The following is a 17,863-nucleotide window of genomic DNA, read 5'->3' as shown; positions in this document are numbered from 1 at the left end:
CATCCTCTGAAATTTGATGATTATAGTGTTGGAACTTGGAAGAATGGCCATCAAAAGTCAAATATGATATAGTCAACAATGCTTCTGGTAAACATAGACTACCATTCATTCAGTTGAGAACAATAACTAATAATATTGCTAATAGCCTAATATAGTAGTATGTCATAACAACGGTTTCCCCCCATTTTTAATGTGTTTTCACATTAAATCTTGCGATGCTGTTTTTTCTTCCCCATGAAAACCACTTTATTTAAAAAAGAAATTCACTTTTAAAATTGTAATGTGTTTAAGTTTTAGGATTTTTTTTCTTCTAAAAAATCATATTTCTGATTATTAATAAAACTGCAATTATTTATAACTACTTTTTAAAGTAGAGTGCTTATAAATGTAAAATAAGAAATAACTTTGAGTTTAATGTCAACATAAAATAATAGTTTTATTACCATTTAAATTACTTTAAGATAATTATTTTAAAAATTAACAAACTCACCGTTTGAAAAACATATTATTAGATAATTGTTAAAAATGATATAAAAATGAAAAACATATTATTAGATAATTGTTAAAAATGAAGACTTTTCAATGATCCATTAAACAATAATATCTAGATTAGGAAAATGTCTTCAAGCAATATTTTAAACAATAAAATATTATTTTTATTTTATTTTTTGCATTTGATATTATTATTTAAAAGTCAAATGATAATAAACAAGAAAAAATATTTTATTAAAATTATTATGAAAATTAATTAAAGAAATTTAATTTTACGTTAATACTTTAAATGTTAATGTAATTTCAAACAAATTATTTATTATTTTAGAGATTTCTTGAAAAGCAAAAGTTATTGTAATTAATGTATTCTATTTTTAACATTAGATTATATTACTCAATGCTTATAAATTTCAGTTATTGAAAAATCTTCAAAAATATACTACATTTAATCTTTCACAGAAAACTTGTGACCTTAACTAACTGTTGTCATATTTAAAATATTTTGAATATTAAAATATTAATAAAAATATTTAACTTTAATTTGAAATATGTTATTGTAATGCAATATTTTTTTGACTAATTTTGGTTCATTTTTTGTTTTTATAACATGTTGAATTAATTGTATTTTTTAAGTTTTATGTCCAATAAATAAGAATAATTTTTTTCTTCATATTTTATACTTATTATCTCTGTTTTTTTTAATAAAAAATTTAAAATATATTGGATATTTTTTGCAATTTATTTATTTATTCATTATACATTCTTCAGAGAAAATATTTATACTTTTTATCATATTATTTATATATTAAAATATAAGTTATAATTTAATTAATTATTATTTTTGTTTGTGACTGTGATATTTATACGAAATATTTATCCATTTTATTGGTAATTAATCTTTTGTTAAAAAAGACAATAATTATCTTTAATGAAATCTGTTATCCTAATTATATTTTTCTTATCTAAACTCAATAAAAGACAATACTTGTTTGAAGAGAGAATCCAATTTTACTAATAGCGTTGGTAAGTAATTAAAATTAAATATTACGGTTCACAGCCAATATAAAAAGGTGCATGTATCGGAGGGATAAAAGGTTTAGTATGCTAGCTAGAGTCCTCCACGTCACATACTAGGATAATCCATAAGATTGATCAAAACAAAAGCCAATTATCAAACCCCGCCGAACCAAAAGCAAAGTGCATATTTGAGTGAGTTTTATGGCAGAATCAATGGGGGGTGACACATGGAAGGCCCATGTGAGCATGGCATTGGCCCAGTTATTCTATGGTGGCTATACTGTAATCACTAAAGTGGCCCTTAATGTTGGGGTCAACCATCTAGTTTTCTGCTTCTACCGGAATTTCCTTGCCTTCTTTATTCTTGCTCCCCTCGCTTTTTTTATTGAAAGGCATGCTCTTTTTTACCTTTATCTAAGCTCGTGCTAGAGCTGTAATAGTTGGTTCAAGATATTCAGCCTGTTTGTTTCAGTTTATTTTTTAATAAAATAAACTATTGTTTTAGTTTTCTTATAAGATATGTTTGTCTAAATTACTTTTACAATAGTTTTATATTTTTTTAACAAACAAATTCTATCCGTTTCTTAAATATGCTAGCGTTTTTTTTTTTTGAATTACTATTGTATGAAAATAAACAACACTTTTGTTTATTAATCGCTTTTTTCTTCCTGCTAATTTACTGATATATCATTGGCTTATCTTTGTTTGAGGTACTTAATAATTATCATCTGAAAAATCTGGTTACAGAAATGTTCTACACATCTACTCATACTTGTTTGTTGATAATGGTTCCAGATACCTGACAGCCTGACTTATCGTATACAATGAATCAATAATGACCTGCTTTGCACATTTTAACTGAGTTATACATTCAAACTTTAGAAGTGGAACTTTAACATGAAACTTTTTTGTTCCCTCTTATGAGTTGTGATTTTCTTCTCTTCATTTCTGATATGTGATTATCCTAATTATACATTTTTACCATGCTGCCCTGTAGACGGACTAGACCACCCATTACCAAGAAGCTACTGATGTCATTCTTCTTTCTTGGATTGACAGGGTAAGATTTCTTGCTATAGTCACTTATTTCCTATTTTCGTGATACATGATATGAATGGGATAATATTTTATTGATGCATATTATATTTTTTTTCTTTATGATTCATGACCAGGATATTTGGCAACCAGCTTTTGTTTCTTATTGGTTTAAGTTATACTAATCCAACTTATGCTGCTGCTGCACAGCCAGCTATTCCAGTCTTTACATTTCTGTTAACTGTGATGATGGGGTCAGTTTCACTCTTATCCATTTCTACTCGAGTGTTTTATGAATGTGTATATTAATTTATAAAATTTATTTGTTTATCATTAATTCATCTTTTCTCTAGAACAAATAGGCACATATGCACAATCATAATAGACATGAAATGATGTGTTGGTTAATAAACTTATTCATGCAGCATAGAAAGAGTGAACTTGCTCAGATATGAAGGTCTGGCAAAGGTTGGAGGAACTCTTATCTGTGTTTCTGGTGCTATGTTGATGGTTTTGTATCGTGGTCCAGCTTTGATAGGAGATAAAGAAATGGATCATGTTCTACAAATTAAAAGAGGTGCCAGAGGTCAGCCAGAGCCCTCTGGATGGTTAATCAGTGGTTTACTGAATCTTGGATTTGACCATTTTCAGCTTGGGGTTATGTCCTTGATAGCAAACTGCTGCTGCATGACTGCTTTTCTAGCTATTCAGGTATCTACACCTTTGTTATGTTCATTGAAGGACATTTTTTAAAATAAAAATCCATTAAATGACTGTTGATTATAGGATGAAGCAAAAAAAAATGATCAGTCTCACTTCTTGCCTCTATTATCCATTGATGAGTGGTAACAACACACTCTTTGTCACATCTTTCTATTGATTAAAATTTATTAAAAAATAGAATGGTCATTAAGTGAGAAGTGAGACCCATCAAAATTTACAATTTCTAATAAACTTCAACCAATAATAGAGTGTGTTAGAGAATGTGTTGCTAGTATTTTTCATTACCCATTTACTAAGCCCTGCTTGTATTTATTATAGGTCTAGGGGGCTGGAATGGCTCTAATATTTCTTATTTGGATCTTTCCACAACAATTATGATGATTTACGTCATTCTCTTCTTTAATGGTTTCTCATTGAGTCTCCTCATGTATTCCTCTACACCCTAAATTGGGGGGGTATGGGCAGATCAGTTGTAATTTATTAATTTATGCATACTAAGAACAAAAACATTTGGAACACACTCTTCATAAACTCAGTCACTTATGCTCTCATTCTACTGGTGCTGGTGCTGGTGCTGGTGCTGGAATTAGCGTTATTGTCAGTACTAATGTTGGTCGTGATGCTGGTGCTCATTCTAGTGCTAATGGTAGTACTGGTGCTGGTACTTCACATAGCATTCACATTTTTATTTTGATTAAACCAATCCTTTTGAACTTGTTATCACGTTAAATGACTTATTGCCCGAAGCCCCAATCTTAACCTGATATTGATTAGTTTTTGTTCAGTGTTCACTTCTCAACTTTTGTTAACTGATTTGTTGTGATTTGCGATCTTTCGCTCTTTAATTTGTGAGAATGTTGGCATGTTTAATTTATTACCATTGGTTATTTTCAGGCACCATTATTAAAAAAGTATCCTGCCAATCTATCTGTCACAGCGTATTCATTCTTCTTTGGAGTTGTACTGACGTTGATTGTATCATTGTTCATGGTTAATGAGTCAACTAACTGGATTTTGAAGCAATCAGAAATACTAGCCGTTGTATACGCTGTGAGTCACTAGAATTTTAAATCAATCTCCAATCTCTTGAACCCTCATTAGTCATTGCCGACAATTTGATCCATTTTACTTCGTGAAATCATTTGTGTTTATTGTCTTGTGCAGTTGACAATGCTCACACATGACACATGACACATCACAAATTTTTAGTCACTGTCATGCCTAGCAGTTTAAAAGAAAAGGAGAAATTTTAGATCAAATTCTTTATATTCCCCCCTCCCCTCCAAATTCTGCAACATATTCTTGATGGGGGATTTTATTGTGGAAATAATAATCCAATTTTAGTTGTTTAATTTGAAAACTTGATATAAAGAACTTGGTGGAAGTTTCATCGTAAAAATTAGCCACAAAATCACTAAAGTAGTTTCTGTAAAGCATTTACACGCACATGTGCCCTAGTTTCGTCATAGATAGAAACCAAGCTAGTGTCCTCGTATCACTCCATTGCTGCCATTGTACACCAAAAAAAGAAGAAATATAGGCTTACCTAGTCAACTTTATCGGCATAAGCCAAAATACTGCTTCTACCTGGCAGTAGCAATAGTGAGACTTGAGAATAAGATGGGATTTTGCTGTGATGTTCAGCAATTTGTTCTGTCTGGTGAAGCAGGATTGTTAAATGGAGGCCAAAAATGACTTGCTGTGTAACACAGAAGTCAAAGAGGACGTCAATGAGTCCCTGAATAACAGTGAAATGCAAACTACTGAAATAAAGCAACAAGTGTTTTTTATTTTAAGGCCGGAAAAGATTGAAAGTATTCTATTTTGAGTTCTTACACATTTTTTAATTTATTCATCTTCTAACGGGTGATTTTGATGGATTTATTAACATTTAGATTTTTCACAAAGCAAAATTCCTTATTTGTTCAGGGAAGTATTACATCTGCCCTAAACTATGGACTCCTTATATGGAGCAATAAGATCTTGGGGCCAACTTTGGTTGCCCTTTACTATCCACTTCAACCTGGGTTTTCTGTCATTCTGTCCCAAATTTTCCTTGGCACTCCAATTTACTTGGGAAGGTATAGCTCCTAGAACTTAAAGTTATTGATGCATTCTTTTCTACATCCACTTCATTTTTTGGAACAATTTGACTAGTTAGTTCTTAATATATAAAATGCCTTGTCTAGTTGAACTTAACGAAGTTCCATATGTTTCTGTAGCATTGCATTCTGACATTATTGTATTTAGAAGCTTATTGTTATTATTCTTATTTATTTCATCCATGTGATGATAGCATCCTAGGGGGATCTTTAATCGTTGCCGGTCTATATATAGTTACTTGGGCATCTTATAGAGAAAGACAATCAACTCTTGGAGTTACTGCTCATGCATCTTCGGTCTCTGAACCACTCATTTAAGAATTAAGTGCTTACCAGAGCTGTCACATTTTTTCGGGGTCCTCCAGCGTATCCTCAAACCCAAACTCATTAAATTGGTCTCATCATGATTCTTGAATCAGTTATTGGTAGGTCTGCATTTGATCATGTAAATGTGAAATGTTGTCTGAGGACAGACTGCCAATGCAAAATGTAGGGTTACATCTGAATTTTGAATTATGATACTTATATATCTTCAAAACTATATCTTAATTTTTTAAATGCAATTTTTTGTCCATCGGCTAGATATATCCTCTGAAATATAAGTTCTTAGGATTACTAACTCACTATTTTTTTTTTTAAACTTGACAACGAAATATATTATACATTTTAAATTCTAATATTATTCAAAAAAATATGTATAATATTATTTATGTCTGACTTAACAACCATGTTGGTTTAGTGGTAAGCTATTGTGCTAAAGACACCAATGTTCTCGTTTGATCCATGGGTAGTGAATTTTTGCTATTTTCTGCTAAAAAATAGTGGGAGACCTTGGGGGCTTGGAACTAGTTTAATCCATTTTTTGGCTGGTTTGATGACCGATTTTTTGTATTGACGGATAATAACAAGTAAGGGGTGTTTACTTGTGTTTTTATTTCCTATTTTTTTTCTATATAAATATTTGAAAATAGAAAACAGATGGAAAACAAATTAACAATTTTGAAATTAGAAAATTAATGAAATAGAAGTGAAAACAGGAAAATAAAAGTTATTCACAAACATGAGATGAATTAAGTTTTGATCAAACTAACGAATCTAATTTTCTCTTTTAAGTTTGATTATTATTTTTTATATAAAACACATGTATGTTTCACTATAAACATATCTCAGATTTAAATTCACATTATCTTATTTTCTCTTCAATATATTTAGGATTCAAATTCAAAGACTTATAATTAAACTGAAATAATTATTTCATCTCCTGCTCAATGCACTTGATAATTTTCTAAGATTAATCAAAATATATTATACATTTTAAATTCTAATATTATCCAAAATTAGTCTTTAGATTCTTAAATCTAATACTAATATCTAAAATAGCAGACTGATTAATATTGTACAATTAAAATCTAATTAAGTAAAGAATCACCTAAAAGAGAATTTCCATCGTATTAATTTCTATCATGATATTCTATATAATTTCTCATTAAAATCTAAATCTGACATTTATAATCATCACACTCAGTATCCGATTAAGAAAAAGAAAGATTTAATTAGGATTTCTTTCTACATAAACCTATGTTATCTAAATCCGTTTATTATTAGTTTTCTAAAATTCCCTATTTGCTAATTAAATTCAGATTTGAAAATTTGATTCTAGATTGTTATTACTGATTATGGATCCCTAACTTAATTAGTATAAATTGCAAATTTGTTTAAAAATTAAAATTTTCACTATCTGTTTGACTTGTTATGCATTAAATCTTCAGAATTAAATTCTTTGACTGATAATTAATCTCATAATTTAAAAAAAATCAAAACTTATAAAAATCCCTCACTGTTTTCTTTCCCCCAAAACTGAATACCTCGTACCTTGAAGTCCCATGTAAGAACAATTTTGTAGAGTCCTTTTTATGTAAGAACAATTTTGTAGAGAAAGACTACTCTTTTACAGTTTACAGTTTATTCACAATCTATCCTTCAAAATTTCAACACAATTTACAATTAAAACTATTTATATATTTATTTTGTTTGTGGCTTCCAAACTAAGCATAAGGTTGTTGCCTTGTTGGCATCACTGTTTCAACGAACGAACGATAACCAACCACACCATTTGGTGTTTTTGAAGGTGTAGCAGTTGTTGTGTTGCAGATAGATTCCAATGGCAGCAGTGACAGTGGCAGTGGGAGGAGACATATGGAAGGCCCATGTAGCCATGGCGTTTGTTCAGCTATTCAATGGAGGTTACCATGTCATCACCAAAGTGGCCCTTAATGTTGGCATCAACCAGTTAGTTTTCTGTGTCTTCCGTGATCTCCTTGCCCTTTCCATCCTCGCACCCCTCGCTTATGTCCGTGAAAAGTATGCTCCTTTTTCCCTCTTGTTCTTTTTTTTTCTCTCCTTTGGATGCAATTGAAAGGGATTCCTCCCTCACACCTTCGCCTTTGGCTTTCACCATTTTTTTTTATTGATTCCCCTTTTATAAAGGTGGAATGTTGTGGATTCATTTCCATTTGGTTCTAGGAGACTTTAATCTGTTGGAATTGGATGCTTAAATACCTTTTTTTGTTGCACAATTTTGTTGGTTGGTGATGTTTGCAACACTCTATAAGTCTATGTTTTCGTGATTTACATTGGTTTGTTGAGGTATTTAATTTAATTATATTTTTAAATATGGTTCTAGAAATGCTGATGTGTGTTTGTGGCTAATGAATGGTGTTCCAGAGTTCCATTATTATTATAACATAAGAGAATGGTTGCTAATTTTGATTATGGGAGTAGCAGCATATATTCCTGCTCTGTAGAATTTTAACTTGCAACTTTTTTTGTTCCCTCTTATGTTTTGTCATATTACTCCCTTCCCTCTTTCTCTCTCTCTCTCTCTCAATTGAATGGATATCTTAATCATACCATGTTGACTGTAGACGGATTCGACCACCCACTACTAAGAACCTCCTGATTTCATTCTTCTTTCTTGGATTAACTGGGTGAGGCTCTTGATACTACTTATTTCCTATTTCCACTACATATGAAAGATACAGTGTTTTATTGATGCATGAGGTAACGTTACTTCTTGATTCATGATCAGGATATTTGGCAACCAGCTTTTGTTTCTTATTGGTTTAAGCTATACTAATCCAACTTATGCGGCTGCCATACAGCCATCCATTCCAGTCTTTACCTTTCTGTTGGCTGTAATGATGGGGTCAGTTTCATTTCACTTGTATCATTTATCAATTTCAAGTTGTATGTGCGTGCATCCTAGAACTCAAAACACAAAGGCATGCACTCACTTGCAGTGCAGAAATGTGTATATTAATAAACTTATTCAGATACACTGGGACATACAGTAATCTGTATCTGTATAAACCTTTTCATGCAGTACAGAAAGAGTGAACTTACTCAGATATGATGGTCTGGCAAAAGTTGGAGGAACTATTATCTGTGTCTCTGGTGCCATATTTATGGTTTTGTATCGTGGTCCAGCTTTGATAGGATATGCCGAACTCGGTCATGTAACACAAAATGAAATAAGTGCCAGAGGTCAGCCAGAGCCATCTGGATGGTTAATTGGTGGCTTACAGAACCTTGGGTTTGACAATTTTCATCTTGGAGTTTTGTGCTTGATAGGGAACTGCATTTGCATGGCTGCATTTCTAGCCATTCAGGTATGTATCTTTTTGTCATATGCATTAAGTGACTACCCATTTAGTGATCAATGTCACATTTTGCCTGTTACCCATTTACTATGGCCAACTTCTATGTGCCATTCACCTGGGAGGCTGGAATGACTGAACGTTCTTGCTTATTAGGAATCATCCTTTTCACTTACCCCAATGATAAAAAGCTTGTGATGCTGTTTCAGTTCTCGACACTCCAACTTCACCTTTGTCTCATGATTTAGATTGAAGAGTGTAGACCTTAGCTGTAATTTCCTAATGCTTCTATCGTAAACACTTCTTGCATATCCTAATTCTTTCAATGAACATGTTTCACTTCCCTATAATATCTGTTTCCAGTTAGGGGGGCCAATCAAGGTAAGGTTCCCTAATATTTTTGGTCAAGTGTGTTTGCAGAATTATGAATAACACCCCCCCCCCCCTCTTCCAAAAAACACCTTCCCTGCACCCAAACACACTCGACACTCGTAATAAACATACATACTTGGATAGGATGATTTCTCCATGCTTGTTATCACAGTAAATGACATTGTCACAAGCATCATTCTTCTTAAGTCTTAATTAACATTAGGTCATTACTCATTCCAAATCTCTTCATTGATCAGATTAGTAGTTCTTATTCCTAAACTTAACCAATTCATTCGTTGTTATCTTAGGTTGTTTAATATGTGAAATTTTTATTGTGTTGAATTTATTGCCATTAATTGTTTTCAGGCATCGGTATTAAAAAAATATCCTGCAAACCTATCTGTCACAGCGTGTTCATACTTCTTTGGAGCTTTACTGATGGTGACAGTATCATTATTCATGACTACTGAGTCAACTGACTGGAGTTTGACGTCATCAGAAATACTTGCTGTTATTTATGCTGTGAGTCACTAGAAATTTTAACCTATCTTCAGTCTCAAAAGTCCTTATTAGTTATTGCTGATGATTTTGGTCTACTTACTACATTGAATTATTGGAGCTGTCATCTAAACTTGACCCATTTTTATTGTTTGCATTTTTAAAATTCAACACATCAGTGATCCATTATTGACTGTTGTCTGTTTGATAAAGGAAAGCATTCTCACTTTGTTGAAGTGGGAGTCAATGTCGTAATGGCTCTACTTTGTTAACCAAATTTTTCAATGATTTGGGGCACTACTATTAGTATTATGGAATGTGGAAAATTTTGGAACAAAAGGTTGTTTCTTATATGTGATTAGAGGTGGCGTGTGAATCTCCCTCAAAAGTTTTTTAAAATTATAAGAGTTTATAAAGATTTTTTTTTATTTCTTTAGTACAGCCGCCTTGAAATGCTAAAAATGTTCTGTTTTAGCTTGCCATTGCATGTGGTTTTACAAAGTTATCTTAGTTTTGGGTTTTAATTTTGGATTTTATTTTGATACAAGTTTAACTATTTTTCAAAATTATTTGGTGTCACTTGTTTAAAAATTGTTAAAAAGGTTTCACAGGAAGAAAAACCTTTGTTTGGCATTATAAAGAGTTTTACACTGACAATGGATTATATTTACTCCATTCAACTTTAGTTTTTAATTTCAATTCTAAATCTATTTCTGTTGTAACTTGTAACTCATCTGCTACCTTCAACGAACAATACTTGTGCTTATTCTATGTTACATTTAATGATTGATGGGAATATTTAACTTCTTAAGTATTCCTCAATTTGTTTTATACTTTTACTAATTGTGAATTAAATCAGTTCAAATATTTGTTCATATTTTGTTAATTCATATTAAAAACCTTTTTTATTGACATCTTGTACAGTTGATATTGGCTCAAACGTGAGGCATCACAAATATTGTGCCATTGTTCATATATAATAATCAGTGCTACTTTATGCTATTTTATGTGTCTAATCTAAACTTGAAATTTTGGTTCTGGAGTCTTTGTTAAGTTACTAACATGTAGGTATTAATCGAAAAGCAAAGAATAAATATTCAGGGATTAGATGAGGACAAATGTTTGTGATGTATATGTGCTGATTACTGTTCTGTTTTGGTAATGATTTTTATGACAGTGTTAAAAGAAATCCACAAATCTGTAAGACATGTTCTAGTTTACTTCTTGAAATTTGTATGAACCATAGAAAGGCCACCATTTGTTACCTAAGCAACTAAAGTTGCCGTGTGGCTTTCCAGCATAAAGTCATAAACCACAAAACTGTTTTTACCTAGGGGTAGCAGTAGTTGAGAATAAGATGGATTTTGCTGTTATGGTTCAATGATTTGCTCTGTTTAGTGAAGCAACTGTTAATGGAGGGTAAGAATGACTTGCAATCATGCACTGAAGTACAAGAGGACATAAATATGTCATTGAAAATTGTATTTAGGTAATATGCTGGTAGGTGGTCAACAGAGGAAGGAAAACTACTGGAGTAAAGCAAAGAGTTTTTTTGTTTTTTTAAATGTTAAAACTTGAAATGATTGAAATATCCTATGTCCTTACAAATGTTTTAATAGATTTATCTTCTAGTAGATTATTTTGGTAGTTTTGTAACATGTAGATTTTGCCAAATATTTTCCTTATTTGTTCAGGGAAGTATTGCATCTGCCCTTAACTATGGACTCATTACATGGTGCAACAAGATCATAGGGCCAGCCATGGTTGCCCTTTACAATCCGCTTCAACCTGCGTTTTCTGCCATCCTGTCCCAAATTTTCCTTGGAAGTCCAATTTACTTGGGAAGGTAAAACTCCTATTATTGTTTCGAGTTGTTGATGCATTTCTATTCTAACTTCAAGTGACTACAATGGTACTCACCAAGAATTTGTTTTAAAAGAGAAAAAACTGCAATCCACCCCTTTTTGTTTTCGAACAAGTTATGTAGTGAGCTTAATGAAGTTCCTCCTCTTTCTTAAGCATGGCAGTTTGAAATTAATTTAGAAGTTTCTTATTAATCTTTTTTTGTTTTTTTTTACATCCATGTGAGGGCAGCATCATAGGAGGATCTTTTATCATTGCCGGTCTATATATGGTTACTTGGGCATCTTCTAGAGAAAGACAGGCAACTGTTGGAGTTACTCCTCATAGCTCTTGGGTCTCTGAACCACTTATTCATGAAAGAAGTGCACACCAGAGAGGTCTTGTTTTTTCGGTGTCCGCTAGCGTATCCCCAAAATCATCATCAGATTAAGGAAATGAGTTATTAGATGCCATTCAATTGTAAAAATTGGTCTCATGATTCTCAAATCTGTTTCTTCTATACTTTCAATAGGTAAATCTGTATTTGTGTTTGATCATGTCAATGTATTTCGGGACAAACTCTGAATGTTGTCATGTTATATCTGAATTTTTAAATACATTGTGTTGTATCTGAATTTGGAGAGCAATTTTGTAATGTGAGTCTATATATTTTATGTTCCTTCTCTTCCTGGAATTGTGATATAGCCCTCATACTTAAAGTTGAATTTAACATTAACCCCAAAGAAAGGTGAATTTCGTAAAACTTAATAACAAGCTGATCAATGAAAATAAAATAAGAAACATTTTAGCCCACCTCTCGTTTATTACTTTAATGTTAATGCTGCCAAAGCTAGTGACATGCCATACGCAAAAAGGAATAGACTCAGAGAACCGCAAAGGCAAATAGATTTTGATAAATGCATAAAACAAATTCAAACTAAAAAAATAGAAAGAAAAATTATAAAAAAAATTGCAGCAAAAGGATAGAGTCACATGTTGTACACGTGGCAGCTGATCCCATTAGTGAAAGATTGGTGAGTAATTCTATTAGGTGCAGTAACAGAATTAGGAAAATGCCATTATGGTTGAGGAACTGAGTGGAAAGTATATGTTACTGAAAATGAGGGGGTAAAAGGTGTGGATGCCATTAGTGGAATATTCTCCTCCTTTTCTGTTTTCTTCCCTGATATTCTTCTGCCGTTGTATTTTGCTGATTTTCTGTACTATTCTGACAATAACTGAAGGTTACTGCTATTTGTAGAATTATATCATACTCTATTGTGCAGTTTCTGATTGTGTAGGGATAACATAATATTATAATATTCTGCTGTATACTCACTAGTCAATCCCTAACTGGGTTTAAGCAACTTAAAATCCGCAAAGTAACAAAGCCTCTGCTGACATATAATTGAATTCTTTAACTTATATTGGCGTTAATTATTTTTCTTTAAAATTTTGATAATCAACATTTGAAGTCTTTAACTTAGTAATTTTTACGGGCTATGCTTTGATTTTTTTATATTCTAATTGTCAATTTAAAAAAAATGGTGCTTACTTTAATATACCTTTCAATTGTTAAGTTTTAAAGTAAGATAACTCATGTATATACACTCATTAATGGTTGTTAGTTACTACTTACATAACCACATGTCTTTATTACCATTTTGTAACACTTGATTTTTTAAGTTTCCATTTATATTAAAATTTAATTAATATTAAAATTATCGACATTATAAATTATCATTAAAAGTAATGAGATAGTAAAATAATGTAAAATGTCATTAGTTTATCATTAAAATACTAATATTCAATCAGAAAGTCCTGACTACTTTTTTTAATTTACATTTTTATCATGAACTACAATACTTATCAATCAAACTAATTTCACTGTACCCACGTTACTGTTTCTAAAGGGTGTGCAAGCAAGTTCAAGTTTAGCCGGTGATAACATAACTCCAGTGCCACCACCTTCCCGTGGATGCAGAAGTGGCAAATACGTTCTTCTGTTTTTTTAATTTCTAATCTTTGAAGTTTTGGTCATCAAAGTCGTCGCCAAATTCCACCTAACCAACGCCACGAGATTACGAGACTCAGATCCATTTCTCTCTCCTCTCATCAATGGCGATCAACCCAAACCCTTCCCCCTAAAATCTCACTCTCCGAAATGCCATGCTTGCTCCTCCCCCCCACCTAACCCCACTTTCTCCAATCCATCTGGGCATTCCCCAAACCGCAAAAAGCCATGGTCTTTGCCAAAATCGCATCACTCGTCGCCCCCAATTCACATTCCCTCCCCCACCCTCTCTCTCTCCAGGATCTCTCCTCCTACTGCCACCTCGAACCACCCCTCCACGGCGGAGCCACCACCATTACCACCTCTTCACGCCACAAATGCCTCAGACTCTCACTCTACCTCGCCTCCTTCCTCTTCCTAACCTACCTCCTCTTCCTCCTACTCTACTCCTACTGGAACCACGGCTCCGCCAAGTACTACGTTGTCCTCGACTGCGGCAGCACCGGCACCCGCGTCTACGTCTACCGCGCCTCCGTCCGCTTCAACCGCCACACCACTCTCCCAATCGCCGTCACCTCATTGAGAAACGCCTCGCCCAAGAATAATAAGAAGAAGCCGCCTACCGGCCGCGCCTATGATCGAATCGAAACCGAACCCGGAATCGATAAACTAGTAAACAACGTGTCTGGTTTGAACAATGCATTGAAACCTTTGCTGAGGTGGGCCAAGAAGCAGATACCAGTGCGTGCTCACAGGTCCACTTTTTTGTTCCTTTATGCCACTGCTGGTGTTAGGAGGCTTCCTGTTAGTGATTCTCGGTGGCTGCTTGATAATGCTTGGTCTGTGCTTAAAGACTCTCCCTTTGTGTGTCAAAGGAATTGGGTTAAGATTATTTCTGGTCCTGAAGAGGCTTATTTTGGGTGGATAGCTCTTAATTATGATAGTGGCATTTTGGGGGTTAGGCCTAGGAAGGCTACTTATGGTGCCCTTGACTTGGGTGGCTCTTCCCTGCAGGTCACGTTTGAGAGTGATCAGCAGCTTAATAGTGAGACTAGTTTGTATGTTAGGATTGGATCTGTGAGCCATCATCTTACCGCATATTCGCTACCAGGGTATGGACTCAACGAGGCATTTGGGAAGTCTGTGGTGTATCTATTTAGGAAGGAGTTTGGATCGGGTAATGTGGATGTGGGTAGTGGTGGGAATGCTGAGTTGAAACATCCTTGCTTGCAGGATGGGTATAGGGAGGAATACTCATGTTCTCGTTGTTCATCTAGTAAGAAAGGTGGGAATGGAGGGTTGGGAGGAACTCAATTGGTGCTTGTTGGTGCTCCCAATTGGGGGGAGTGCAGCGCCCTCGCTAAAGTTGCTGTGAATTTGTCTGAATGGACTGATCTTGGTGCCGGGCTTGATTGTGGAGCGCAGCCTTGCGCTTTGGGTGATAATCTGCCTCACCCGTATGGACACTTTTATGTGATTTCTGGATTTTATGTTGTGTATAGGTTTTTCAACTTGACTTCTGAGGCCACGCTTGATGATGTGCTGGCAAAGGGTAAGGGTTTTTGTGAGAAGAGGTGGGATGTTGCAAAGAGAAGTGTTGCTCCGCAGCCCTTTATTGAGCAGTACTGCTTCAGGGCACCCTATATTGCCTCTCTGCTGAGGGAGGGTTTGCACATTAATGATAACCAGATAACTGTTGGCTCTGGAAATATCACTTGGACGCTTGGTGTTGCCTTGTTGGAAGCTGGAAAGGCGTTTTCCACTAGATTTGGGCTTCGTGACTTGGAGTTTTTCCAGATGAAGATAAATCCTCTTGTTCTTGTGCCCATTTTGTTGCTTTCTTTTATTCTACTTCTTTGTGCTTTATCATGTGTTGGCAATTGGATGCCAAGGTTTTTCCGGAGGCAATATCTTCCCATTTCCAGGCATAACAGTGTTACTGGTGCTTCTGTTCTTAACATACCATCTCCTTTTCGGTTCCAGCGATGGAGTCCAATGTACTCTGGTAAGCTATTTATTTACACATGATTAGTACTTATCCAAAAACTTATTAGATGAACTGTCTTGTTTAAAGTTTTTCTGAGACACTTAGAAATTGGTCTGTTTTTGTTGTCCTTTTAGTTTTTACTATTAAATGTGGTATAGTGACCAACATCCATTTGTATATCTTGGATATCACTGTGACTTGTTTTTGTCATGTTCTCATCAATTCTCAAAGCTTGCTGTCATCACAAATGTGTATGTACTCAATTTTTCATTATTATGTGGATGATTTGTGCATATTTTGTAAATCATAACCAAGTTGTGCCTCAAAATAACTTGTGAATTCTGTATATAATTTACATGAATAATTATTTTAGACTGACTTTAAAATCCAATTTACACCTATGATACTGCAGGGGATGGAAGACTAAAGATGCCTCTGAGCCCAAAAATTGCAAGTTCACAACAAAGCCAATTTGGTCTAGGGCATAGTCTTGATGACAACAGTGGTGGCATCGAGCTTATGGAGTCTTCATTGTACCCATCAGCTAATAATGTCTCTCATAGTTATTCCTCAAACAATTTAGGGCAGATGCAGTTTGACAGTGGCAACATGGGTGCTTTCTGGTCCCCACATAGAAGTCAGATGCGTCTGCAGAGTAGGAGATCACAGTCTCGAGAAGACCTGAATTCCTCATTGGCTGAAGTTCATCTGATGAAGCCGTGAAGGTTTTCATGATTGGTTGTGAGTTGTTGGCCAATAAAATTGCAGTGCCCAAGATGAATTTTTTCATGGCATTGAGTCTAAACATCTTGCCATTGTACTGTCATCAGTAATGATGCTTCTACTAGCTAAAGGGGTATCTCAGTCTTTCTAATGTTTTTTTGTCCACCCTCAAACTGAAACTTCTGAAAGATATATATCTGTCCTAGCATTTCAGATATTTTTGTCATGGAGATACTGTAGCTAAAGGTGAAGCCAGATCAATTGATTCCAAATGAATTTGCATCTCCTGGAGATCACTTCTAAACTGGATTGCTCCACCAGTTGCATAGCACAAACAAGCACTCTTAATCTTGGTATCGGCTCATCTGAATTACTCTCCATAGTGTCTTCTTGATGTCTCCATGTTCTGCCTCAGCGGTTTAGTTTTTCTGGTGCCACTAAGCCTTCAGAAGTTAAGTCGAGCATCAAAGACTAACAAGCACAACAAAGGATTTGCTTCATAACATTGAGACTGTTCTTATACCATTCTTTAGAAAAGATGCTTCATTAACTACATTACTACAGAGAATGCCTTATTGTTTCATAGGTGACTCATGATGAGTTGGAAAATCAATTAGAAAAGATGAACATCACGGAGAAGTTGTAACATAGCACAATCCCTCACCCTCTTATACGTTAAAAAAGCTACTGAATTGACTTCACATGTTGCGAGTTACTGAATTGAGTTCACAAAAATGTATTTCGTGCTATTTACTAGGTGTTTAAACAAGTCGAATCATTTTTCCATAGTATAAGAAAAAAAAAAAAACAAGTCAAATCAAACCAAACACCTAAGTTCAAGCTTAGCTTCCATAAAAAAAATTATACTATTCAAGTTTGGTTCGTTTATATAAAGTTTGGACGGCTTGTTTAAAAAACCATAATGTTTAAGTTTGATTTGTTTATCTTATAGCTTTATTTTTTTATTTTCCAAATATATTCTTAATTTTTTTAAGTTTATTAATATACTTAATAGATATTTAAGAAAATAAATAGAATAAAAGAATATTTGAAAATAAAATATAACTTACACAACAGTGTTTGATAAAACTACCTTATAAGTTAATTGAAGTTTATAACTTATAAGTTAGAGCCTAAAAGAATTTAAAAGCTAAAAATTTATAAATTGATTGAATTAAAAGAGTTTGGTTACAGTCATTAATAAGCTAGCTAATGAATATAAATTGGTATAAAAGAATATATTTAATTATTTGAGGTAAAAAGAGATTTTAAATAAATTAGTGAGGATAAAAATGAAAAAAAAAAAAAAACAATGAGACAGGAGTGAACTCTTAATATGTCAACTCAACCTTTTGAATTTATATCTTTTAGTTACATAAATGAATTTTATATATTTCCACTC

At 33.6% G+C, this 17,863-nt stretch overlaps 3 protein-coding genes across 7 annotated transcripts; all 3 read left to right on the top strand.

Moving 5' to 3' along the window:
* The first annotated feature begins 1,616 nt into the window (after positions 1-1,616).
* LOC114373923 (WAT1-related protein At4g19185-like) lies at positions 1,617-7,629 on the top strand. 2 transcript variants are annotated; one of them, XM_028331502.1, is made up of 7 exons: positions 1,617-1,901; positions 2,507-2,569; positions 2,682-2,798; positions 2,970-3,255; positions 4,162-4,317; positions 5,197-5,348; positions 7,521-7,629. In XM_028331502.1, exons 1-7 carry the CDS (start codon positions 1,711-1,713, stop codon positions 7,522-7,524), a joined length of 969 nt encoding a protein of 322 aa, XP_028187303.1. In that variant the 5' UTR covers positions 1,617-1,710; the 3' UTR covers positions 7,525-7,629. The 2 variants fall into 2 exon arrangements, with proteins under 2 accessions (XP_028187303.1, XP_028187302.1); XM_028331501.1 differs by lacking the exon at positions 7,521-7,629 and adding an exon at positions 5,564-5,954.
* On the top strand, positions 5,257-12,426 carry LOC114373922 (WAT1-related protein At4g19185-like). Of its 4 annotated transcripts, none has more exons than XM_028331500.1 (8): positions 5,257-5,348; positions 7,521-7,730; positions 8,294-8,356; positions 8,458-8,574; positions 8,752-9,037; positions 9,764-9,919; positions 11,590-11,741; positions 11,990-12,426. In XM_028331500.1, the coding sequence occupies exons 2-8, from the start codon at positions 7,531-7,533 to the stop codon at positions 12,186-12,188; spliced, it is 1,173 nt and encodes a 390-aa protein (XP_028187301.1). In that variant the 5' UTR covers positions 5,257-5,348; positions 7,521-7,530; the 3' UTR covers positions 12,189-12,426. The 4 variants fall into 4 exon arrangements, with proteins under 4 accessions (XP_028187301.1, XP_028187300.1, XP_028187299.1 ...); XM_028331499.1 differs by having other exon boundaries at positions 5,332-5,348; positions 7,498-7,730; XM_028331498.1 differs by lacking the exon at positions 5,257-5,348 and adding an exon at positions 5,778-5,794 and having other exon boundaries at positions 7,498-7,730.
* A 1,189-nt stretch (positions 12,427-13,615) lies between these two features.
* LOC114373921 (probable apyrase 7) lies at positions 13,616-17,230 on the top strand. The gene is made up of 2 exons (XM_028331496.1): positions 13,616-15,756; positions 16,151-17,230. The coding sequence occupies exons 1-2, from the start codon at positions 13,980-13,982 to the stop codon at positions 16,459-16,461; spliced, it is 2,088 nt and encodes a 695-aa protein (XP_028187297.1). The 5' UTR covers positions 13,616-13,979; the 3' UTR covers positions 16,462-17,230.
* Positions 17,231-17,863: the final 633 nt, after the last annotated feature.

This window comes from Glycine soja, chromosome 11 (genome assembly GCF_004193775.1).
Source record: "Glycine soja cultivar W05 chromosome 11, ASM419377v2, whole genome shotgun sequence".
Classification (NCBI taxonomy): Eukaryota; Viridiplantae; Streptophyta; class Magnoliopsida; order Fabales; family Fabaceae; genus Glycine; species Glycine soja.
This window is presented reverse-complemented; position numbering and strand designations above follow the sequence as displayed.

Coding starts and splice junctions, on each gene's coding strand:
- LOC114373923 (XM_028331501.1), top strand. CDS start 1,711: ATGGCAGAATCAATGGGGGGTGACACATGGAAGGCCCATGTGAGCATG. Junction 2,799..2,969: donor CTGTTAACTGTGATGATGGG/GTCAGTTTCACT, acceptor TTATTCATGCAG/CATAGAAAGAGTGAACTTGC. Junction 3,256..4,161: donor CTGCTTTTCTAGCTATTCAG/GTATCTACACCT, acceptor GGTTATTTTCAG/GCACCATTATTAAAAAAGTA.
- LOC114373922 (XM_028331500.1), top strand. CDS start 7,531: ATGGCAGCAGTGACAGTGGCAGTGGGAGGAGACATATGGAAGGCCCAT. Junction 9,038..9,763: donor CTGCATTTCTAGCCATTCAG/GTATGTATCTTT, acceptor AATTGTTTTCAG/GCATCGGTATTAAAAAAATA. Junction 9,920..11,589: donor TACTTGCTGTTATTTATGCT/GTGAGTCACTAG, acceptor TTATTTGTTCAG/GGAAGTATTGCATCTGCCCT.
- LOC114373921 (XM_028331496.1), top strand. CDS start 13,980: ATGGTCTTTGCCAAAATCGCATCACTCGTCGCCCCCAATTCACATTCC. Junction 15,757..16,150: donor ATGGAGTCCAATGTACTCTG/GTAAGCTATTTA, acceptor ATGATACTGCAG/GGGATGGAAGACTAAAGATG.